The sequence below is a fragment of the Callospermophilus lateralis genome, chromosome 13 (genome assembly GCF_048772815.1).
Source record: "Callospermophilus lateralis isolate mCalLat2 chromosome 13, mCalLat2.hap1, whole genome shotgun sequence".
NCBI lineage: Eukaryota > Metazoa > Chordata > Mammalia > Rodentia > Sciuridae > Callospermophilus > Callospermophilus lateralis.
The window spans coordinates 71,059,550-71,085,025 of NC_135317.1; the positions used below are offsets into that span (position 1 = coordinate 71,059,550).

The 25,476-nt window shown below is 39.9% G+C and overlaps 1 protein-coding gene and 1 non-coding gene across 2 annotated transcripts in view; both read left to right on the forward strand.

Moving 5' to 3' along the window:
- The window catches only part of Ints7 (integrator complex subunit 7), a 70,458-nt gene extending 67,623 nt beyond the window's left edge, over nucleotides 1-2,835 (forward strand). The window contains exon 20 of the mRNA XM_076831547.1: nucleotides 1,241-2,835. Coding sequence (XP_076687662.1) covers nucleotides 1,241-1,528 — 288 coding nt within the window. The 3' untranslated portion in view covers nucleotides 1,529-2,835. The remainder of the gene's footprint in view (nucleotides 1-1,240) is intronic.
- On the forward strand, nucleotides 1,848-1,954 carry LOC143379757 (U6 spliceosomal RNA). The gene has a single exon (XR_013088536.1). It is a non-coding gene; the product is annotated as a U6 spliceosomal RNA (small nuclear RNA).
- Nucleotides 2,836-25,476: the final 22,641 nt, after the last annotated feature.

Genomic DNA, 25,476 nt, shown 5'->3' on the forward strand with positions numbered 1-25,476 from the left:
GAGAGCCTGCATTTGCTTTACTACATGGGGAAAACTTCAAAGGTTTTCCATAGAATGTTCTTCATCAAATTAGGTAGGAGGTGGGCTGTCTAGTTTCCAAGGGGTTATGCCCAACTCCGGAGCTATGAGCTATGAGATCGGAGCAAAAACAGAGGTCAGTGAATTGTGCAATCCATCCAGTTGGAGAAGCCACAAAACAGATTACAATGCCAAACCTAAATCTCCTTGGCTCAAGGCCAGGTGAAGATGCTCAAATAGCTCAGGGGTGGCTCTCCACGTTGGAGATGTAGCTTACACAGGGAAATGTCTCTGAATGACCTCTTGAGACACTTTTTTTTTTTTTTCAAGGTACTGAGATAGATAATTGCACTACAGAAACACAGAGCAATCTGGTCAAATAACCATTAATATTACTTTTATATTCTCAGAATAAATCTGCCTCTTAATAGGCTTTATCTTGGTATAGGTGAGAATCCACTAACAGATATCCTATTTGGAGGACAAAGGCATGAGTGTCTAGCTAAGTAAATCAATGTTATAAATCTACGATAATACATAATGTTACTAGTTTGTATTATACTACTAGTCTAATATTATGCTACTAGTCTGTATTAGTTATTCTGCCAATATATATTGTATTACTAGTCTGAATAGGACACCCATTAAATGAGCATTGTACAAGTTCTAAAGTTAATTTACTCCTTTAAGAGTAAAGAATGACTGAATTCCTTTTGTAATATTAAATCAGACTAAGGGAGGAAAATACTTAAATTAACTTGGTGTTATATACTTATTTAGTCTCTTAAATTTCAAACTCCCTGAAATAAGTGGCCATATCCTATTTCTTCCAAATATCTTTCTACAGACTAAAGAAAGGTGGGGATTTAGAGAATTGGGTGGAGAGAGCACAGAAGAGAAGCCAGCGCATTAGGGGGTTTAAGAGTCTTTGGGAGCTCATTCTACTCAATGAGAGTAGGAAGCATTGTCACCTGATAGTTGTGAGGGTAGGCTTTGGAGTTGACCTGCCTGAGTTCACACTCAGCTCTGCTACTCACTAACATTCTTTGGAGAACCTACTTGACCTCTTTGCATCAACCTCCACAGCTGAAAAGCAAGAATAATATTAGTACCTACCTTTTGGTTGTTTGCAAGGTACCAACCACTTAGAATAGGGTGTGGCTTAGAATGAGCACTGAATAAATGTAGCTGTTGTCATTATTTAACAATTCTTTCATTCCAGATACCCATTGACAATATGACCAATGAGATGGAACAGAGGGTTGAGCCTCATAATGATTACTTCAGTACTCAGTTTTTGTTGAACTTTGCTATCCTGGGAACACACAACATTACAGTGGAATCCTCAGTGAAAGATGCTAATGGTATCGTATGGAAGACTGGCCCCAGAACTACCATATTTGTCAAATCTCTAGAAGACCCTTATTCTCAGCAAATTCGCCTACAACAGCAACAAGCTCAGCAGCCGTTACAACAGCAGCAACAGCGAAATGCCTACACTCGGTTTTAACCATACAAGTGCAGTACAGCCTTCAAGGGATTGATCAAATTGACAGAAGTAGTTTGCTTTTTCATATGTATTAAGTATGAAACTTAAATGTGAAATCCATTTATTCATTGATTTCTCTAATGTAACGTTCTGGAGGAAAACATCTCTTCCTGTAAAAATTTAGTTTGAGAAATGATTAGGTTCCTGGCCAGAAAGTTGTTGTTGTTTTCCCTTTTCCTTTTTAAACCAAGTCCTTTTATCTAACATATTTAACATTTTTATTGTTTTACTATTTTTTCTGTTGCTGAGCTGCTGCTTCTTTCCGGAATAGTCACATATTTTGCTTGCTTCGGTGGCACATATACTAAAATTGGAACAATACAGAGAAGATTAGCATGGCCCCTGCACAAGGATGATATGCAAATTCATGAAACATTCCATGTTTAAAAAAAAAAACAGTCACATATTCGATCATAGAGTTAGTAAATTTGACTGCTTCTCTACTGTAATATATCATTTGCTGCCTGATATGGACTTGGAACTTGAGCTAAGCATAGGAAGCTCTAACCATTCAGTGCAGGATTTATCCACGCAGTGGGAACTGAGTCCTTCTATAAATGAACTGAAAAGTGGTTCCACAATATCCTGCCTTCTGGACTCTGAGAGCCTGCAATCTAGCAGAACTGAAACATGCTGCTGCATTATTTCAGCCACTTACCTATCTCTTTTTGTGCTAAAGCAGTTTTAATTTATTGTTTTGATATATTAGTTGAGCAGCTAGCAATTACATAGAAACATTGGAGATTAATAATTTGTTATTTTTTCTAATATAGCCTGTGAATGTGTTTAATATAGACTTTTTACATTGTTTCTATAAGTGAAAACATCACTCATTTAATTTCTTAATGTTTTAAGTTAATAGGGGCAGATCTCCTTTGATTGGTTTGGTTTCTCTGTGATGAGTCATGTAATATTATACTGGATTGTCTAGAAAAAAACTGTCTCTTTATAATACAACTTCAATTAGTTGGGATGCTCAGGGAATAGAGTTTTCTGGTTAGCCAGAAAAGCCCTTTTTTTCTATTTCAACAGTGGTTGAAAACAACAAAATAGTATACTTTTTTTTGTCTTAACACAGTTAAGACACAGGTGTAATTGAACTGCTTCTTGATTTGAGATCATTTAGTGCTTTGGGATCATGATTTCTAAACATCAGGGATGATCATAGGATTGCAGGTATTGCTAGTTAATTGGTCTGGATGCAGCTCCTAAGATGAAGCAGGACATGTTTCCTGGAATTGTCCTTTTTGAATAAATTTCTCAATTTCTTTGTTTGTGTTTTACCCTTTCTCTTCAAAGTTACATTGATTCAAAAGAGGGTTAGAGTTTATGCTTTAAAAAAAAAAAGTAGGGGTTTTAATTTTTTGTTTTTTTGTTTGTTTTATGGCCTCTGGGAGTGAGAAGTAATTGGCAACTCAGGTCCTCCCAAGATGATTTGGCTTCATGAGCCATTGCCCCCTCATAATACATTCTACTGCCAACACAGACATCATCATAGTATATACAGGTCTACAGTGTCCACTGTAAGTGACATCCCTTTAGAAACCATCCAAATATACACAGTGCACAATTTGCACAGCTGTGTCAGTGTTTGGGAGCAATGCCTGGGGGAAATATAAGAACTGTGTGGAAGATGTGCAAACCTCTCATCCTTCTACCAGGTGTGGAAAGAGCTGAGTCAGACTCTGAATTAGTCTGTGACCTAGAGCAAGTCATTTTATCTCTCTAGACCTTAGTTTCTTTGCAGAATTACTGAATTCAGACTAGATTTCACCGGTCAAGGTAGCATACGCCTGTAATCCCAGCGGTTCTGGAGGCTGAGGCAGGAGGATTGAGAGTTCAAAGCAAGCCTCAGCAATGGCAAGGTACTAAGCAACTCAGTGAGACCCTGTCTCTAAACAAAATAAAAATAGGGCTGGGGATGTGGCTCAGGGGTCAAGTACCCCTGAGTTCAATCCCTGCTAACCCACCACCACCAAAAAAAAAAAAAAAGGCCAGATTTCTTCAGTCTGGAGTTTTATTATCAGGTAACTGAAAGACAAGGAAAAAGATTTTCTCCAATTTTTCTTTTTTTTTTTTTTTTTTTTGGTGCTGAGAACTGAACCCAGCACCTCATGTATACTGAGCATCCACTCTACCACTGAGTTACATACACTACAGTCCCAGGCCCCAGGAAGAAAAAAAAACAAAAAAAATTTTTTTTTTTTTTTTTTAAACAGGGTCTCACTAAGTTGCTGAACCTCAAACTTAGTGATTCTCCTACCTTGTTTTACCATATATCTGGGATTTTAGATATGTGCCACCATGCCCAGCTGGAAAAATTTTTATTTATTTTTTGATTAAGTAGTTGATATTACAATGTGAATTTCAGGTTTTTGGTACTGTGTCAAGGTAGAATTCTCTAAAAGGAAGCAAATCTAATACACTACCAATTGTCTCAGACCTTCCCAAATATGGTAGGCTTTTGATAATTGTAATTATGAACTCTTTGACTTGGTGTACTACAGGAACCCTGATACAAAATTGGAAAGGAATTATTAAATAAAAACATTCAGTAAGATATGGTGGCACAGACCTGTAATCCCAGCTCTTCAGGAAACTGAGGTAGGAAGATGGAAAATTCAAGGCCAGCCTGGGCAATTTAGCAAAACCCTGTCTCTCGAAAAGGGCTGATGGAGTGCTCCTGAGTTCAATCCCCAGTACCAGGGGAGGAGCGTAATCCAAATAATTCAGGTTGTGAAAATAACTGAAGCCAAAAGACAAATGTATATCCTTTAGACCGAGGATTGGAATTCTGAGTTTATGCTTAGCATAATATCTACTGTGTATCAACCATTAAAAATTGTTTGGGTAAGACTAATAAATTTTTTAAAAAGTACTTAAAGCTACAGAAAAGATGTGCATACTAATTATTAAGTTAATTATGAGCATGTTCACGGAACTTAGAAATATGAATGATAAAGAATACTGGGTCTCCAGGCACAGTGACTCTAATCCCAACAACTCAGGAGGCTAGGCCAGGAGACCAGTCTCAGCAACTCAGTGAGACCCTGTCTCTAAATAAATACAAAATAGGGCTGGGATATGGCTTAGTGGTCGAGTGCCCCTGACTTCAATCCCTAGTACCCAACCTCACCACAGAAAAGAGTACTGGCTGGTTAAATCTAGGAAGATAAGACTAATTTTTCGTGGTACTTGTGAATACAGTTCAACTTCATGGCTGAGGGAGCCAAACAACCCAGGTTCATATCTTACCTCTATCTAACTTTATGACTTTGGATGAGCTACTCAGTCTCTCTATGGCTCACCTTCATCATTCCTAAAATATAAAAACAGTGCTTCATGAACAGATGTGATGACTGAGTTCATATACAGCATTAATATGTGTACAGCACTTAGAACGTGCTTTCCACATAGGAGATTTACGTGTTTGCTGCTATTATTACTGCTACTATTATTATCTTCCCTCGTATTTTTGACAGCTTCCCTAGTATATTTTTCAGTCTTAAGCTTAGCATTTTCTTTCTTCAAAATAAAAAATGTTACTTTTTCTTTGCTGCTAAACACATTCAAGCTATCTTCCTCGTGTACAGTTTGGGTACATGAAGTAATAAATAATGTTGACCTAACTAAAATGGATTCTTTTTTCAGGGGGGTGGAGCAGTACTAGGAATTGAACCCAGAGGCACTTAACCATGGAGCCACATTCCCATTCCTTTTTGTTTGTTTTTTATTTTGAGACATGGTCTCACTAAGTCCTAACTAGCCTCAAACTTCTAATCCTCCTGGCTCAGCCTCCCAAGTCACTGGGATTACAAGTGTAAGTCACCATGCCTGGCTAAAATGGAACTACCACAGTGCTTTAAATCATTAAAATAGTTAGACAAACTCATACAAAGAAAATAATGTAAAATACTTTCTCCTGATTGTCTTTGATGGTAATAGCAATAGTATATTGACTGTTTAGAAATTAAAGTACTGTTGTATCCAAGCTTAAACTAAGAGATATTCTGATATGACTTATTTAGCTCACACAAACCAAGGTTGTAGGCAATTGCAACTGGAAGCTATGTAAGTCACTCTTCACATTAAGATATGGTTCAGAGAAGAGCAGACCAACCAAACAAGATCTGCAGACTCGAGTCCTGGAGGTGTCAGTTTAAATTCTGTTTATAAGACTTACTTGTCAAGAATCTTTAGATTCACTTGATCTTTCTATGCTAATTATCTGCCATCAGAGTATTGAGAATAAAATGATCTGCTACTTGATATGTAGAGTATAAGGAGCACTGGCCAAGAGAACTTTCTATAATGATGAAAATGTTCTAAATCTACACAGTCCACTAATCAGTACTTAAAATAATGCTAGTTTGACAAAGGATTGAATATCCTATTTACTTTTAATTCAGGTAAATTTAAATAGCATCTTGTAGCTATTGCCTATAGAATTAGATAGTGCAAAGGAGTGAAAAATTAAGAAATGAGCCAGTCTTGTATGTAGCACATGCCTGTTCTTCCAGACTCAGAAGGCTGAGATGAGCAAATTACTGGAGCCCAGAAGTTCAAGGCCAGCCTGGACACCATAGTGAGACCCTATCTCAAAAATAAATAAATAAATAAATAAAATGAAGCCGGACATGGTGGCACAAACCTGTAATCACAGCACTCAGGGAGGCTGAGGGAGGAGCCTCAGCAACAGTCAGGTGCTATGTAACAACGCCAAGTGACTTATATAGATTCCAGTTGCAAATTACCTACAACCATGGTTACTACCAGCGACTCCAAAACTCAGTGAAATCCTGTCTAAACAAAATACAAAATAGGGCTAGGGATGTGGCTCAGTGGTCAAGTGCTCCTGAGTTCAATCCCTGGTCTCCCCGCCGCTGTCCCCCAAAAAAGTAGTAGTATGATGGGATGTAGTACAAGTCCAAGTCTGGTGAAGGGGCTTAAATTTGCCAACAGTACTCCAGCCAGAGGTTATAATCTCCCCTCCATTTCTTGCCTAAGAGCACAGACCTTTTAACTCCATGAACTTTATTTTATTGGCTTTATGGGAATCTATGAGCAATTGAATTTTGAGTTGCTATTGGGATTGAAACAGCAAGTCACTTTTTTCTCCTTAAAACACCAAGACCTTGAAGGGTTGGTTTCCACATTCTAATGAAAAATGCTAAGTATTGAAAATTTTTTATTTTTCAAATCTACAGTTTCAAAGCACTGGTCCCTATCTTTCACTTTATCATCCTGTTTGCTTCTTACTCTCCCCTAAAGCAGTTCTTCCCTATATGGTCAACTTAATTGTGCAAGAAAACTGTCCTCTTTGTTTATTATTAGGTCTGGTTAAAGATTGAATCTTGCCAAAATAGTTTGAGGAATATCCTCACAGATCATGTCCCCAGGTCTAGCATCTATATACCTACCCTGCAAACTTAGACCAAAAATAATTTTATTGCTGTTCCCAGGTGATAGTGGTGTTACTAGTAAATTATAAATCATAAAGGTAGGGTAATACCAAATTCTAATGGGCTTCTTTAAAATTGGCAATTTAAAGGAGGACCCACTCATGGTTCTGAGTGACTCTATTTTGTCCCTCTAACCTTCTCAAGTTATTTTTCCTTCCCAGCATCTTGCAGGCAGGCAATCATCTCATGCTGGGAATGGAAACTGTCCTCCAAGCCTCAGCTTCCCTGGCACCAGGAGGACCCTGGCAGAACTAGGCCTGCAACCAGATCTCAGCCTGACCATAATTACCTTATATATATATGTAGTGTTTGACTCCCAGACTTTGTCCTGACCCTATATGATTCTGAGCCGTTGTTAATAAGTAAAATACAAATTTTCTAGACCAGCTATATTGCCTATGTTGACTACACCAAAATAAACTGCTTTCCTGCTTTACCTCCACTTTTCTCTCTACAAAGATTCAAGGTGAGGCTGGGGCTGTAGCTCAGTGGCAGAGCGTTGGCCTAGCACATGTGACACACTGGGTTCAATCCTTAGCACCACATAAAAAAATAAATAAATGAAATAAAGGCATGCTGTCCATCTAAATGACTGGACCTGGTCTGTTAAGATTCCCAGAGCCCCAGGACATGGTGGCCCACACCTATGATCCCAATAGCTCTGAAGGCTGAAGCAGGAGGATCAAAAGTTCAAAGCCAGCTTCAGCAAGTTAGCCAGGCCCTAAGCTGCCTAGTGAGACCCTGTCTTGAAATTTAAAAAAGACTGGGGATGTGACTTGGTGGTTAAGCACCCCTAGGTTCACACCCTGGTACCAAAAAATAAAAATTAAAAAATTCCCAGTCAGGCCTGTCCTAGAACTCCAGTAACAAAATGAATTGGAAAATCAGGGGAATGAGTTACCAAATAAATACAGAATATTTTAAAGAAAGGTGTAATACAGAAAATAAATAATCTTTACTTCATCTTCCTTTGGTTTTCTTCAAGATTTTGTTTCTGAGTTTTGACAAAACTTATTCGTAACAATAAATTAAAAATGCTTAAAAGATTAGGACTAAATTATAGAGCTTTGAGATCTCTTATGATTTGCATAAGAATGGAAAGTACTAATTCTGTGCATGTGCCCCTAGGGATTTTGGCTGTCTGACCTATTTATAGTTATAAACTTATGACTAAGAAAAAGATGATTTATTATTGTACAGTTTGGACTGTGTATCTGAAAGTGCACTCCAGTTGAATGTAACTGTTTTAATGTCTTCTTTTGCCTGTTATTCTGGCTGTTAGTCTGTGTTAACGATGACTAACTTGATAAAGGCAAAAAAAATCTGATGGCTGGCAGCAGCAGCCCTATTGGAAATGTGTTGTTTGGTTTATAGTTCTAGTTTTATTCTGAGCTGGTTAATTTGGATATCTTTTGTTTCAGAAGGCTAGTCAGAACTTTGGTTGCTAGCATATGATCTTTTTCTCCTTCCACTCCAATTCGTAAATTTGCCTTTTTGCTTTTTATCTTTCTTCTGATCTTTGCAGTCTTGCCCCTTTCAATCCAAAACACAAGTCCTCCAGTTAGCTCAGAAGGGAGCAATGACTTTTTTGGATGATTATGGTACCTCAACTTAAATGGGAAACATTTAATATTCCTAAATTGATTTTCTTACACATTAATCTAAAGTCCTTGGGAAATACAACAAAAGGATAAAATATGTATAAATTCTGACTGGCCATATCTAAATTTTGATGCAATGAGAAGTGTTTCAGAATTTAAAGGAAGCTCCTTCTAAAATGACTGAAGCCTATGATAAATTAGAACATAAAGAAGGAGCTTTGTAAATCTCCAAGGAGGCCTTCTCAGATAGGGTGGGCATAGAAGGTGTTCTTTTACCTACTCAGTAAGGTCTACATCTGATTAGAAAGCAAATTAGGTTAGAAGCACTTATCAACTAGACAGTTCTCCAAAATAAGTTTTTCCTAACTCTTTTCAAAAAAGTTTCCATTTGTAAGAGTATCTCCCTCAATTGATTAACTCTTAAAATAGGAAAAAGTTTTAAAGGTTTGCAATACGTCACAGTAACTTTTTGCCACTTTTTCCACATACACACCAAAAAAGGAAATTAAGAGCTCTCAGAACCTTTCTGTTTGGTTCATGTTTCAGATGTGATGTTTTTATTTTAATTGATCTTCAAATTGACTCAGGAATATGAGAACTTTGTTTTCTTATAGTCATGAATAGGATGATATTTAATGGGGGCAAAGATTAGCTGCAAATGTAAAACACTTTAAGATTTGTCAAAAGGCCAGCCTCAGTTGGGTGCAGTGGTGCACAGCAACTCAGAAGGCTGAGGCAGGAGGATCACAAGTTTAAGGCCAGCCTCAGCAACTTAGCAAGACACTCTCTCAAAATCTTTTAAAAGTGAAAAGGGCTGAGGATATAACTCAGTGGTGAAACACCCCCCGCAATCCCCAGTACCATTAGTTAATTAATTAATTTAAAAGGCCAGCCTCACCCAGGATAGGGCTCTGCCTCTTGCCCTGCTTCAATGTAGATGGCCCCCAAGGTAGACTAAAAATAAACCCACTTAAAGTTCTGTTGAATAAGTTTTTGTCATAAATACTACTGTAATCCCAAAATAGAGAGGTAGTATAAAACTAAGTAAGCACTTGGGTAAGTTGAAAAGCTATTTAAAGGATATAAAAGAGTTTTTAAAAGAAATAGAATTGCTGGGCCTGGTGGTTCATGCTTGTAATCCTAGTGACTCAGAAGACTGACTGGATCACAAATTCAAGGCCAGATGGGGCTCAGTAGTACACACCTGTAATCCTAGCAGCTCCGGAGGCTGAGACAGAAGGATTGCAAGTTTGGGGACAGCCTCAGCAATTTAGCAAGGCCCTAAGCAATCTAGCAAGATACTGTCTCAAAATAAAATGGGGATGTGGCTCAGTGGCTAAGTCCCACTGGGTTTAATCTCTAGAGGTACTAAAAGAAAAACAAGTTCAAGGCCAGCCTGGACAACTTAGAGGCCTAAACAGATATCAAAGGTACATTAGTGTTACTATAAAAAGAAAAGTTTCGGGTTCAGAATTATACACAAACTAAATGTGTTCTTGCTCTTGTTAATTTTATTTGGTATTTTCCTTGTAAAACTTTATAACTATTGCCTGTTAGTGTTTTACAGAAGTACAACTTCTAACAGAATAACCTTAGTTAATTTGAGACAATAAGTCTTCACCCACAGGACAGATAGGATATAACACTGACTCCATTAACCACCCCATATGATAACTTCATACTGATTCCAGTTATATCAAAGGGGTAACTATAAAATTACAAAAGTTAATGTTACGACACATTATTCCCTCTTCAAGATTGGGAAACTGGCCCTGTGGGTTGTTCAATCACCCAGACTTGGAGACCAAAGCCAAGGAAGATAAAAGAGCAACCAGTATTTTGGCCTCTGCCATCCAAAGGCAGCCAAGACCAAGGCCATGATGGGATACCACTAAAAGGGTTCTGAAAAACCAGCCTCTACCTCGGAGTAAAGCCTGTCCAAGGAAGGGGTGTGACTCTTGTCCTTGGAAAGACCCACAGAGCACTCCTAGGCACATACCCACCCTGCTGAGTTGTTTATCTACAAATAACAGGAGAGATCTGCGGAGCCAGGTGTCCCTGACTCAGTCAGGCTAGGTGAGGACCCATAGCAACCCCCTAACAACCACCAATCAGCATGAGTCAGGGAAAATACCTGGAATTCCAGATGAGCCTCCCAGTAAATTATGGTTGTTGATAACATGTTGAAAAACCGTGTAGTTCAGCACATACTCCCCTCGTACTCCCTCATGGTTTAAACCAATCAGTTCAAACAAATCCCTCTCTTTTACTAACCAATCACTCTTACCCAATTTGTTCCCACCAGTGAATGTGCTAATCATGTTTTAGAGTTGTTTTATGATTTTCCCGGGTGTGTGATGATTTGCTAAGAGATGCTATGATGTATGTGAAGTCCCTGCCTTCCCCAGAGTGTATAAAACTGCTGCAAACCCTGGGCTCGGGGCCTCTCAGCGTCACCAGTTGCTATGTGCGTGCGGAGGACCAAGCTAGTTCACAATAAACACCTCTTTGCTGCTTATATCGATCTTGGTCTCTGGTGGTCTTTTGGGGGTTCTGAATTCGAGCATAACAGTTCTAGGACTTAAAAAATCACCCAACCTCCCAATCAGGAGGATTGCTAAGACCCCAGAGGTCAGAAGCCAACCAGTATGTATTCCACAAAAGGGAGGATCACTATAGAGGGGAATGTCCCCAATGCTTCCAAGGGAAGCCATAGGGTCAACAAAACCCTGACCTGCCGCAGTCTGGCTGGGCACAAAATAACCCAGCCGCCACAAAGCCTTGTAGGTTCAAACAGCAACTCTTTATTCCCCATCTCACCAGCAGTCTACACACACTTCCCGGGAACACACTGCCTCCACCGGGCTCCGCGTGCCAATTCTCTCAGAACCCCGCGAGAACTCCAAAGTAGCTCTCCAAAGTAGCGGGCGCCAGGCAGCAGGATACGCCCTAATCCTGGAGCCACCCTAATCCCTGAGCAGCGTCACCTTTCAACCATTCCCTCTGGCAAAAATGCCAGGCGTCATTCTGACTAAACTGTGGCTCTTAACATCTCCCCCCTTCTGCTTAATTAAACAACAAGCATGTGGCTTAGGGACCGTGCCCGTCTTAGGTTGTCCAATACTACATATGGTCCTTACCCATCATCAGATGAGCTGACCTCAAGGTGTCAGCCTCCTGTCTTAGGTTGGTACCATTGTAATTGGATCTTACCCATTATTGGCTACCGGTCCAGCATACAGCCATACTTGTGGATAGGCCTTTGCCACCAGTGTGGGGGGGGTGAGGTTCTTTGCCTCACCTCTGTTGGCCCCCAAATTTTAGACCATCACAAACAGAAAGGGAGGAGGATGCAAAATGCCATGGCACCAAGCCAAATGATGGCTCTTTTTGGAATGACACCATCAGCAAAGATACTCCAGCAATACCACAATTCACTGCACCAACAGATAGTTCACAATGCATGCAAATGATACATAGTCCAGGCAAATTCTGCAAACAGTTCAAAGCAGAGGAATCCATTAATATGTCTATTTCCCCCCAAAGTAAATCGACTCCTTGATTGAGCATCACTTGTTGAGTTATTATTCATTGATGCATCAGTTTATACAGTTTACTGTGATAGCTATCGAAGAAGCTGTAGTTTGGTTTTATCTTTGTCTTCACCGGCACTGGGATGAAGATAGGAATTCTGGCAATGATGACTAAAAAAATTATGTAACATTCCAGCAGGCACTAAAAGAAAGCAATTTTCTAAACAATTTAGTATCCTGAATAGAATTAGATATAATGAAAAGGAAAAGTGAAAGTAAACAAACAAATCTGTTAACCTCCTTTTTTGTTCACATATTAAAACAATCCTCAACAGCCGTTTACCCAATTTAAATTCAACCATTTAAATCACGTGAATAATAAAAATATTTTGATCCATTTTTTCATGAGCACTCCTCATATATAATATATGACATACACACATACAGACATACAACACAAAACAGAAGTGTGCACACATAACGCAATACATACAACACATAACATAATAGTAAAGGCCTTGTAGCTTTTCACAGGTGAAATCTCCATTGCAATGTTTAAAAACTCCACAGTCAAAAAATAGAACTGAAAAACAGAAAAACATTAACCTAGGTCTATATGAGCTCAAAAAATAAAATAAAACTTCATGATGTGGGAAAAGACAATAATAAAATAGATATTGAAAAAAAGCATCCTGGTTACCACCTGGGTTTAACTCTTCTTATGATATCCTATCCTTCTTCCTGTAACTTGCATATGAGTCTGAAGGTATTCCCACAAGTAAGCCCCAAGGTTTCTTACATTTGAAATAGGCCTTAATGGTGTTCATTATTCATTAGCCTCCAGGTGTGGGAGAATCACTGTTGCAGATGTAAGAATAGCCAAACTGGAGTTCTGAATATCAGCTATTATGGATTTGAGCCAAGTCTTCTTCTTTTTGGTCTGTAGAAATTGCTTTGGTTAGTCTCTCTGGAATCCAAATCGACTGCTGTTCTCTCTGTGGAAACACACAAACAGACCCCCGACTCCAGACAACCACTGGGTCAGGACCTTTCCATTGTCCTGTTAGAATATAAGTACATTTTAATAGTTTGATGAGCTCTTTCAACTATGCTTTGTCCCTGTGGATTGTATGGGATTCCTGTTAAGTAAAACATTAACTGATTTTTCTTCAGGGATGATGTTCCAAAATATCCTATATGCATCCTTTGGAAATTTAAAGATCCTTTTAAATTTAAGTCTTCCAAAAGCATTTTGCCTTAGCTTTTAGAAGTACTTTAGTCCTTTTAATTTTTTGATGTGGTTTTAAACCAATTTCCTTCTAGTTTAACGTTTTCTAAATTGGCTCTTGTCTATAAATTTTAACACCCTCATCTGAGACTTCTAATTTCTGCACCACCAGAAATTAAAGTTGATGGGCTTTTTGAAAAAATTACTAATAATCTCCTTGTTCTTCTATTTTATCCAATATTTGACTTTAAACTTCTCTCTTCTACCTTTTTCTATCTTGAATGTCTGTATCTAATAATTGTCTTAGCTTTTTGCATTTTTTATCTGAAATACCTTTATTTGACATTTTTAACCATTTTTTATCTTGTTTCTATCTTCTAGTTTTCGTCTAAGGTTTGTACATTCACCCTTAGTTGCTTTTTTTTCCTCCTAGTTTTTTTTTTTTTTTTTTTTTTTTGCTTCCTATTTTGTGGGTTTAAAATTCTTGTCTTCCTGCATCTTTTCTATCTTTCTACATCTTTTCTTTTTTTTTTTTTTTACCTTTTTGTACTTCTGTCTTTAAAGTTTTTCACTTCAAATTTTTAATCTTCTTTATCCAAATATTTTTATATCTTTTATCCTATTATCTTCCCATTTTCATGGGTTTTTTTTTTTAAGTAATGCTTTTAAGTTTAACTAGGCTTCGAATGACGCAATCTTTTCTCCGCCATGAAGACATCTTAACCACCTTTAATTTAACCTTTTAAAGCCTTTTGCAACTTACTTAGACATTTTACAACTTTTTACTTTATCACACAAAGATTATCTCATCAACATTTCTTTTTTCCTTAACCTTTCATATTAAAATATATTTCCATATCTTGAATCTTTTTATATCTCTTTTCTAGCTGTTAACCTTTTTTATAAATTCACATTTTGAAACAACCCTTATAAAATTTCTGATTTAGACAAATTACTCTACTTTAATAAGATGAAATACTTTCATGTTTTTTTTATGGTATTATAATACTATAATTGAAACCCAACTGAAACTTCTTATACTCTTTGTATATAAATTACACCTGATAGAATCTTAACTCTTAGTAACCTTGTTTCAGCAAAGACACAGACATAAAGCAATATTAAACTTTTTTTCCATTTACCAATTTATGAAAACACACATAATGTTTAAATATATTACCTTATGGAACTTAATGAGTAAAGAGTACTTGATTTTATATTTAGTGGTTGATGTTTTAACACTTTAGCTTTGTAAATTAATCAGATATCTGTAAAAACCAAGATCTTAGACAAGTATAGTAAACAGAACTAGCCATCTCCTTCTTGTTGAAGAAAAATCCTTCTATAGGATACCATGATGGTCCCATTGTGATATATTTAACAACTCCTCTTTAAAAAGTCATGGGCTAGGGCTGGGGATGTGGCTCAAGCGGTAGCGAGCTCACCTGGCATGCGTGCAGCCCGGGTTCGATCCTCAGCACCACATACAAAGATTTTGTGTCCGCCAAAAAATGAAAAAAAAAATATTGAAATTCTCTCTCTCTCTCTCTCTCTCTCTCTCTCTCTCTCTCTCTCTCTCTCTTAAAAAAAAAAAAAAAAAAGCCATGGGCTACATTTTTGTATTGTATCAACATATGTCCTAACTGTTCTTGGTCTTACTGGGGTGCCTCCTTCCTCTAACAATTTCTCTTCCTCAGGGATGAACAACTTCAAACCTTGAGCCAACAATTTTCCCCAGTTTGCCTGAGAAAGTTCTAGGGACAGGCAACTTGAAATAAAAACAAAATAAATCAAAACAAGAACACATTGTTTTTTGAAATGGTCACCCATTTTTTTTGCTCTCCTTCAGGGGCGAGCAATTTCACTTACCCCCAAGCTTCAGGCGTTCCCTGTACGGGCCACTGCCGCAGTCTGGCTGGGCACAAAATAACCAAACCACCACAAAGCCTTGTAGGTTCAAACAGCAACTCTTTATTCCCCATCTCTCACCGGCACTCTACACACACACTTCCCGGGAACACACTGCCTCCACCGGGCTCCGCGTGCCAATTCTCTCAGAACCCCTCGAGAACTCAAAAAGTTTTAGAACTCCAAAGTAGCGGGCACTAGAGGCAGCAGGATACGCCCTAATCCCAGCAGGATCCACCCTAATCCTGGAGCCACCCTATTCCCAGCAGGATCCGCCCTAATCCCGGAGCTGCCCTAATCTCTGAGCAGGGTCACCTTTCAACCATTCCCTCTGGCAAAAATGGCAGGCATCATTCTGACTAAACTGTGGCTCTTAACACTGACCCATCCTGGCAGATATACAACTGGTAGATGGGAAAAAACAGGAAACTCTGCTGACCTTAACAAGGAAGGAAAAAGATTAACTTGGGGTCAAAATGAAGGTCTTGAACACCCATAAGGGAAGTATAACCAAAGATAAGTGAACTAATAAAAGGATGAGAAAAAAGTCAGTCATGTATGGATAATTAAAAGGGAAAGACTGTGGCCCTTTTAAATTTTAATTTGAGATGTATACTTGCATCAGCCCTACCAAAAGAAAGTAAAGCTGAAAAGTTATGGAGAAGGGGTTCCTACATGATTGCCTGACATGAAAACCCTTCTACCAGGCAACTCCGAACAGAAGGCAGGACACATAGCTCAGACAAGTCCCCTTATTTAATAGAAACAAGGAAACAACGTTTATTTTCTTACCTAGTCAATACACATGAATCTATTCAGAAGGAGAGAGAATCCCCTACACAATTTATTTAGTTGAATATTTTCTGATTTTTACTCCCTTTTGTATTTTGCTTTTTATAATTTATAGTAGTACTTCTACTTTTAGGTGTACGCATCTGACCCTTCTTACTTACGAACTTCAGCCATTGTTTAAAGTTAACTTGTTTACTACCAGGTCTAGAAACCTGTGAAGCCAGATTGGCTGACACCTAGTTCCCTGAAGATTGAGAAATGGACAAAAGATAGGGGAATTTGGACAAGCACTTAGATTCTTCACTTTGGCTCCCAAACGATGTTGATAGAAAGTCTTGGCGTTTCTGCCTCTAGTTTGCATGCATCCCCTTTTTCTGAGTCATCTTGGATTCCAAAAACAACAAGTCTGATTGATAGAAGCTTCCCCCAAGGCAACAAGTTTCTTAACTGAGAGGAGGTCCCTCCCTGCCTGACCAATCCTGAGATAACAATGGACCAGACTACACCTGATCAAGATCACCTGCTCTGACAGCTGTGACATTTCCAAGGCTGCAACCCCCCAACCCTTGTCCTCATTCTTCTTTCTATAAAACCTCAAAAGTCATTGTCAGCTGCATAAAGACAGGGTCTCCCTTGTCTACCTAGTGTGGCAACACTGATTAAAGTTCCTTTCATGTTTTTCACCATTAAAAGAATTTATGTCTGGAGGCTTGGTAGTAAAGGGGAGGGCACTCATGGAGCTTCTTTAGATTTAAAGGTTTTTATTTCCCTTCCCTGTAGTCTCTCTTTTACCTCTTTATTTTTTCCATCTTAACTCAGTTTGAGGGTCACAGGAGAAGTTCCCCGACCACCATATATATGCACTTGCAGAGGACTCCCCTACCATGAGTCCCAGAAGTGACCAGACCAGAAGAGTCAAAAGAAAATACATAGAGAGCCCCTAGGCATGTAGTCTCATCTAATAAATAAGGACTCTATTTTTAGAGACTGCATAGAGGGCTTTATAAAAGCAATTGACAATGCACAAAACAGTAACATTTCTGAAATTCTTTTTTTAAATATTTATTTTTTAGTTGTAGTTGGACACAATATCTTTGTTTTATTTATTTATTTCTATGTAGTGCTGAGAATCGAACCCAGGGCCTCGCAAATGTGAGGCACCTCTATGGCTGAGCCACAACCCCAGTCCCACAATCCTGAAATTCTTAATAATATTCCTTTGTAGCAATCAGGAGAGGATCTTTGGTAATTTGGAAACTGGCCATCATTTGGCATTTTCTTCTTTTGTGCCCTAGGAATACACAGTTCCTTCCCTCTTGACCTCTTCTTGACATGATTAAGAGACAATTGGCTACCTACTACTTGCAAGCCAGAGAGGAACTAGAGTATTTGGAAAAAAAGATACACACTTAAAGTGCAAAGTGACCTCGAGGAGGTAGAAGCTTACACTCTGAATTAAATATTGTCTCCTTTGCAGGAACTACTGCTGCTCTGGTCAGTCTGCTGGGTGACTCCAACTCCTCAATGTCACATTCCCAAGTGCCAAGGCATTAGGGAGAAATAACTGTAATCATGGAATCACTTAAGCATCATCAAATCTATCCTACTCAGTGGTTACTGTGTCCCCTGGGATGCTCAAAAGCATATTAGCCCTGGCTAGGATTGCGCTCTCTCTCTCTCTCTCTCTCTCTCTCTCTCTCTCTCTCTCTCTCTCTCTCTCAGAGAGTGAGCGCATCTTGACTCTCCTTGGAGGCCCTTGACATAGGAGAGACCCCTGAGTCTGTCCTGAGCAATTCCCCCACCCCCCATGCTAAAGTGGCTGATGGAAAGCACTTTTTCCTCCTCCTGGGCACTGAAGGTAACTCAGCTGACATCACAGGACACTGCAGCTCAGTCAGCAACATTGGTCTGAGCAGTAGTTTGTGAACTTGGACCAAGTTCCCAGAATCTATGCCAAAGGCATAGCCAGTAAGGCCACAATTTTGAATTTATTCACCAAGTGTTTACTGAATAGACAGTGCACCAGGCACTGGCAATATTGTGGTGGAAAAGTTCCTTGGATTCCCATCTGTGCCACTCCCTGTTTCAGAGACCATGGGAGGGAGGCTGATGAGAAATCCCCACTGGCCTTGACTGTGCCCATGAGCCAGACCCTGAGCTTCACTGGGGAAATCATTTCTTCCAGTGAAAAGGAAAAGGAATGGACAGGGCTCTCCAGGTGAGCTTGCTAACGTTCCATGGCACCGTGCAGCCCTTCGGAAAAGTGCCCTCGGCCTGTGCCCATCCTTCAGCACTGAACCGTCCTCACAGTTCACTCCATTTTTCTTTATACCCAACCTAAAATACTGTCGTCTAAACCCTGTTTCAGTTCTTTGTCTATGGGAGACGGAGAACTGCGAAACCTTGGTAAAAGGAAAAGAGCCCCAGTCAAAACACAGTCTCTTCTGACCCCAACTGTTCCACAGTGAAAAATCCACCTGCCCTTCCAGATCCCACAGAAACACCCCCATTCTGATACCTCCAGCCAAATGTGTCCCTTTGTATCTCTCTGTGGTCAGTCTCCTGTCCAGCATTGTGTACAGTCAGCTGCCTGACCCTCAGGGTCAGTGTAAATGTGCACAAATAGTGGTTAATGTTACCATTTCCTGTTAATGAGAATAGCTCCTTCCAGTGTCCCATGCCCACATCAGCCCCCCTGGCTATTCCAAGTCTTCATTTCTCCTCATTACATCTCTCGGAGGCTTGACTTCATCTGTGAAGTGGGGCTAATAACTATCCTGTTGAAGAGTCATGAGGATTAAATGTGATCACATACACAAAGACTGGGAAATAAACAGACTTATATCTAAAGTTAGTTTGTGCTGTCAGATCTATTGGACATAAGCCCCAGGATTAAATGGATACTTCGTAGCTGACTGATCAGAACTCTTTCCCTACTGAGAAGGTTTAGGAAAGCTAGCCATCCCATGCCCCCAACACAGAGCACAAAACAAAACAAGAAAACTTAAATTTACAGTCAACTGTGAGGGTATGGCTTCAATCCCCAGTGCAATAAAAATCAATAAGTAAAATTGTAGTAAGACGTTTAGGTCAGATATAGGAAGAACTTAATGAACTATGAAAATAATTACACATGGGTAGAGAAAGGTGATGGGAGGGGAGGGGAACAGGGGGATAGGGAGAGTAGCAGAATACAACTGACACTAGTATTTGTACATACATGGCTGTATAACCAATGTGATCCTGCAATCTGTACACGTGGAAAAATGGGAATTCATACCCTATTTGAATCAAATGTATGATATGTCAAGATCATTGTATTGTCTTGAGCAACTAATAAAAAATGATAATAATTATACATAAAGGCAGGAGGCACTTGGGCTATGTTAGCACTTTTGAGGGGCTTTAGGAGAAGAGGACTGTCCAACCCTCCCCCAGGGGGTGGGGGAATTTGCCAAGATCTCTTAGGAGGCAGAGGAATAGACTATATGGCCTCTTAGCCCCATTCCATCAGCAGAATTTCATGGCGTCTACAGCCCCAGATTCCCATACCAAGAGCTTTGCCTGGGAGATGGGGTGTGGCACAGCTCCCCACCAAACACAGGGTTCTGGCTGTGCAGCTGCAGATATAAATAACCCGGCGTGACTGTCCTTAGAGCATATGCCTCTGCCATTGCCCAGGATGGGATGAAAAGAACAGGAGAAGGGTGCACAGAGGAGAAGCATGGGGGTGGGGGGGGTGCATTGTGGAGGGGAGCACTTGGGCCGACAGATGAGAAGAGAGGGAAGGTGAAGAAGCTGATTTCTCTCACCTCCAAGTGTGGGTCTGTGCGTGTTTATATGAGATATGTGTCAGGCAGGCGGGGAGCTGACCTACTTTTGAGGAGGGGAGGGGCAGTCCTGCACAATGTTCTTTCTTTCTGGTCCACTACCATCATCCTAGTACACAACTTCGTTATCTCTTCCCGGGGGGTACTGCCTTCACTTCCTGTCTTCCTTGCTTTCCATTTCAGTCTCCTCTGAGTACACTTTACTTGCCATTGTTTCTCAATTCACTCTTCTGGTTAAAACACACACACACACACACACACACACACACACACACACACACACGCTGTTCCCAATACAGCTTAAATTTTCCATCTACCACTGAAGACCCTGCAGTTACCAGCATAGCAGCCTAGCTCGCCTCTTGACATGTGAGCTTCCCATGTATGTCTTCAGCACATACAGAGTCCCTGCTCCCAGGAGAGCTCACATTGTCACATGTCAGGGAAGCAGAGAGTGTCCAGAGGTGGCAAAGCCTCACTGAAGGGAGACTTGAGAAGGAGGCGGCGTGGTTTTTCTCACTGAGGAGGTGTGCAAAGTGCTGCCCAGAAGACCCTGCAGAAAGTGGAGTGGGCCACAGAAGATAGCAAGGAAGAGAAAAGCAAGGAAAAAGAAGAAGCCAGGAGTGGCCCTCAGCTTCCCGCCACTCCAATCCAGCGGGATTCAAGAGTCACCTGTGAACCAGATTCCCAAAGCTCAATCTGATGCGTTGTCACCATGTCGGCCACCCTAAATTGCTTGCCAGTTCACGTTTTTTCCCCTTGCACCCCCAGCCTTCATCTGCTTTTGCCTACAGCTTCTGTGACAGGATTTGGCCCTCAGGACCTCCCTCGAGGTGCCTGGTAACCTAGGGAGCACATTTTCTGTTACACAGTTGGTAAAGGAAGAAGGCCCAGCTGAATTCCTGCCCCAGGTTCCCTGAGCTGACCTTATGTCCTTATAATAAAGTGAAAGATTCATCTCTGTGCTTTTCTTTGGGCTCTCCCTGATACACGATCTTTCCCTGCTCAGAGGGATCCTCGACACCATGGGGAGAAGCGGAGGGTTAAAGCAATAAGGCAAAGAAAAAAAGCAATAGTTGTATTTATTATTTTAACATCCAAAATAGGATACTGAGAAGAAAAAGGGATAGATTTTGGCTATTAAAACAGACAAAGAGAAGAACAGTGGGATAACCACGGCCACTTGGGACATGTTGAGTTTCTCATTGTTCCATGAACCCCAGAACATCGAGCCCTTCTGAGCCTTGGATCTCAACACGCTGTGTACTTTTCCTTCTAGCTCTGCCCAGCAGGATCCCAAAAGTTCCTTACTGTTAACCAGGCCGGAAGTCCTCTTCTCTGGAAGCATCTGTGCAAGCCCCACAGGGCTGCTGTTCCCTGAGCCTTCTGTGCTCTCCTCATTGAAGCTCTCAGCTTCGCATAACTTGTGCATCTGTACCATCCAGACTGTCACCATCTTTGCATTCTTGGTGTCCAGCATGGTTCCTGGCACACAGTAGACAGTTGACAAAGTTGAATTACTTAATGCAAAACTCAGCTTTAAATGACTTAGGCTTCAAGCAGCTTCTGATCCTAGGAGCCTGGCCACTGAGAACTGATTATAAACATGAGAGCTATTACCCAACCAATTCCCGGGCATTGCTAATTCTCAGTTCTCAACCTAATAGCAGGTGACCCTAAGCAGTACCACAGAGACCCACAATTCCCTGCCATGTGTGCACTCAGGCAGCCCACTAATTCTGAAGTCACTGCCAGAGAAGCAGCTTAACCTGGGCCCTGAAGGCCTCAGGCATGAGGGCGACCTGGGCTTGTCTCCTTTGTGACCAGGGTGAAGATTCCTCATTCCTATCTCTGGGCAGTTTCTCTATCTGTTGTGAGGTCATGCATCCTAATTAGAAAGCTCTTACAGATTCCTGAAAGGACTGTTATTGTACCATAGTACAAAGGGTATTATGCCACAGTGGTGTAAGAGCAAGGCAATTAAAGTGAACTAGGAAATAATAAGGGCACTTATTCCCAGAAGCACATTGATTTAAACCACAAAAGCTCCTTGGAACAGGGCTTGAGAATTGTAAAAGCCTGAGCAATCAGCAACCCTGAGGGAGGGGAGCCCTTGCCAGGAGATTGCTGGAGAGTTCATTTGGTGATTCTTAGAGGGCTGGGTTTTGTTCCTCAGGTGTTCTCACTTTGGTGAAGTTTCCCAGTAAGGAGCCTAGCCCACCTGCTGGGTTCTAAGGAAGGGCGACCTTACTTCCTTTCCATGAGAAACAAAGAACTGGCCTTATTGCAGCTCAATTTAGTTTTCATTCTCTGTGTGATAAAAACAGGCCTCTAGGTAATGGAAACTTTGTCACCACTTTTGCTTCTAAAATCTGCAAAGCAGAAATATGATCTGAGTCATACCTTGACCTAGCCATTGTTACTTCTGGTCAGCAACTTGGAAAAACCTCTCAGGTACTAAGTGTCCGTGAAAAATAAGCTACCTTACCAAATATGTCATCCAGGAGTGGAAAAGTCTATTTTAGAATGAGAATCCATTAGAAAAAAAAAAAAAATGATGACTGTGTTAGTCAGCATTTCATCACTGTGACAAAACTCCTGAGAAAAACAACTTAATGGAGAAAAGATTTATTTTGGCCCCTAGTTTCAGAGGCTTCAGTCCATGATCCACTTGTACCATTGCTTTAGGCCTAAGGTGAAGCAGAACATCATGACACAGGGGTGTGGCAGAAAAAAAGCTGCTCAGCATATGGCAGCCTGGAGAGAGAGGGGGGGGGGGGGAGAGAGAGAGAGAGAGAGAGAGAGAGAGAGAGAAAATTATATAGTCCCCAAGAACACAGACCCAAGCACTTACTCCTTTTAACTAGGTCCCACCTCCTACAATTTCCACCACCTCCAACAATTTCCACCACCTCCCAATAGTCCAATCAAATTGTAAATCCATCAATGGATTAATCCGATGATAAAGTCAGAGACTTCATGATATAATCATTTCCTAAAAATCCCACCTCTGAACATTGCACTGGGGACTAAACCTTCAATTCCTGAACTTTTGGGAAACCTTCAAATCTAAACCACATCAATGGTTCTCATTGCATAGAATTAAAAACTTATGATTGGCAAAAAGCTCAATAGCCAAACTATCAACGCAAATGAAAAAGAACAAATTGTAGGGAATGTACTTGTAACATTTATAACAGATAAAAGAATAATATCTTTATTATGCAAGATCTTTTAAAATCACTAAAAAAAAAAAAAAAAAAAATACAAACAACCCAACAGAAAAATGGGCTGAGGACACAGAGAATCCTCAAAAGAAAAAATACGAATGGCCAATGAATAAGTTAAAATAAAAATGCTAAAGCAGGAGAATCACAAGTTTTTTTTTTTTTTTTAAGAGAGTGAGAGAGGAGAGAGAGAGAGAGAGAATTTTTTAATATTTATTTTTTAGTTATCCGCGGACACAACATCCTTGTCTGCACGTGGTGCTGAGGACTGAACCCGGGCCGCATGCATACCAGGCGAGCGCGCCACCACTTGAGCCACATCCCCATCCCGGAGAATCACAAGTTTAAGGCCAGCCTCAGCAATTTAGTGAGGCCCTAAGAAATTTAGCAAGACCCTGTCTCAAAAACAAAAAAATAAAAAGGGTTGAAGATGGGGCTCTGTGGTAAATTGCTTTGGGTTAAATGTCTGTTACCTAAAAAAAAAAAAAGTAATAATAAAATAAATCTAATAAAAGAAATGCAAGTTTACAAAGAATTCAATTCCAGATTGGCAAAGACTTTTTTTTGTTTGTTTGTTTTTTTAGTGATGAGCTGCTGGTTTATTTGTTATTCTTTTTTGCAGTGTTGGGGATTGAACCTAAGCCCTTGTGCCATGCTAGGCAAATACTCTATCACTGAGTTATACCCCTTGTCTGGTGAGCTCATATTTGGCATTACTTATGAATTTAAAAAAAAAAAAAAAAAAACGTGGTTCTGAGGATGGAAACCAGAGCTTAACACATGCTAAGCACACTCTCTGGCACTAAGGCACATACCCAGCTTCTGACCTTCGTTGTACAATAACTATGCTCTATGAGCCTGCAACTTGTACTCCAAGTTTCTCCTAAAGAAATCTTTGCATCTGGATATAAGAAGACATCTATGAGAATGTTTATAATGTCCCTATTTATAAAACAAATGCTGGAAGGAAACTAAATAGCTTTCAGTGGGTAGATATATAAAGTGTGATATATTCATACAATAGAATACGTGAGGTGGTAAAAATGAGCAAATTGCAGGGCTGGGATTGTGGCTCAGGGGTACAGCACTTGCCTAGTATGCATGAGGCACTGGGTTAGATCCTTAGTATCACATTCAAAAAAAAAAAACCTAAATAAAATAAATAATGAGTAAATTGTAGCTACGTGCGGCAACATGCATTAACATAAAGTTGAGTATATAAGGTAAATCAGTCTAATTCCATTTGTATATATTTATAGTATTATAAAACTTGGCTCCCTTTAGAAGAAGATTGTAGCTGGAGGGGACAAGGAAGATTTCTGGGTGCTGGTCATTTTCTGTTTTGATCTACAGATGTGTCCATGCTGAGAAAATTCATCAAACTCCACACTTAGGATATGTGCGCTTTTCTGTAGGTGTGCCATACTTCAATTGCAAATGTTTTTTAAAAACAAGTTAAAAAAAAAAAAAAAGGAGCTGGGATTGTGGCCCAGTGGCAGAGCTCTTGCCACACACGCATGAGGCACTGGGTTCGATCCTCAGCACCCCATCAAAGTAAATGAATAAAATAAAGGTATTGTGTCCATCTACAACTAAAAAAATATTTTAAAAACAAGTAAAAAAAGAATGCATCATACAATTTCAGTTCTATGGGAAAAAAACATACAGAACTAAGTCATTGTTAAGGGATGCAAGCATATGTATAAACCTAAAGAAAAGCAAGGGACTGGGGGAAGACAAATTTCAAGAGAGTAGATTCTGAGAAAGAGGAGAAAGAGGAGGCTGGGAAGGGGTTGGAAGAGCACTAGGGGTCTTCTAGGGCATTGGGGATATTAAGCTGGCTGGTGGGTTCACAGATGTTTTATTATTCTTTATGCCACTATATGTGTTGTAAATATTTTCATTTATTTAATATTTAAGAAAAACAAATTTTAAATTATTTTAAAAATACTACTCCTGCTGAACGTGGTGGTACATGTCTGAAATCCCAGTGGCTCTGGAGGCTGAGACAGGAGGATCACAAGTTCAAAGCCAGCCCCAGCAAAAGTGAGATGCTAAGCAACTCAGTGAGACCCTGTCTCTAAATAAAATACAAAACAGGGCTGGGAATGTGGCTCAGTGGTTGAGTGCCCCTGAGTTCAATCTCTGGTACAAAAAAAATACTACTCCTTTTGGAGGGAGTATAAATTGGTGGAATTATTCTAGATGGAAAATAGCTATGTGTGAAAAATCATTAAAAAGATTACACTTCCAAGAAGTTTTTCTAAAATGAAAATCAGACAGGTAAGCAGATTATCAAATATGATTCATTAAGACAAAAATTGGAAA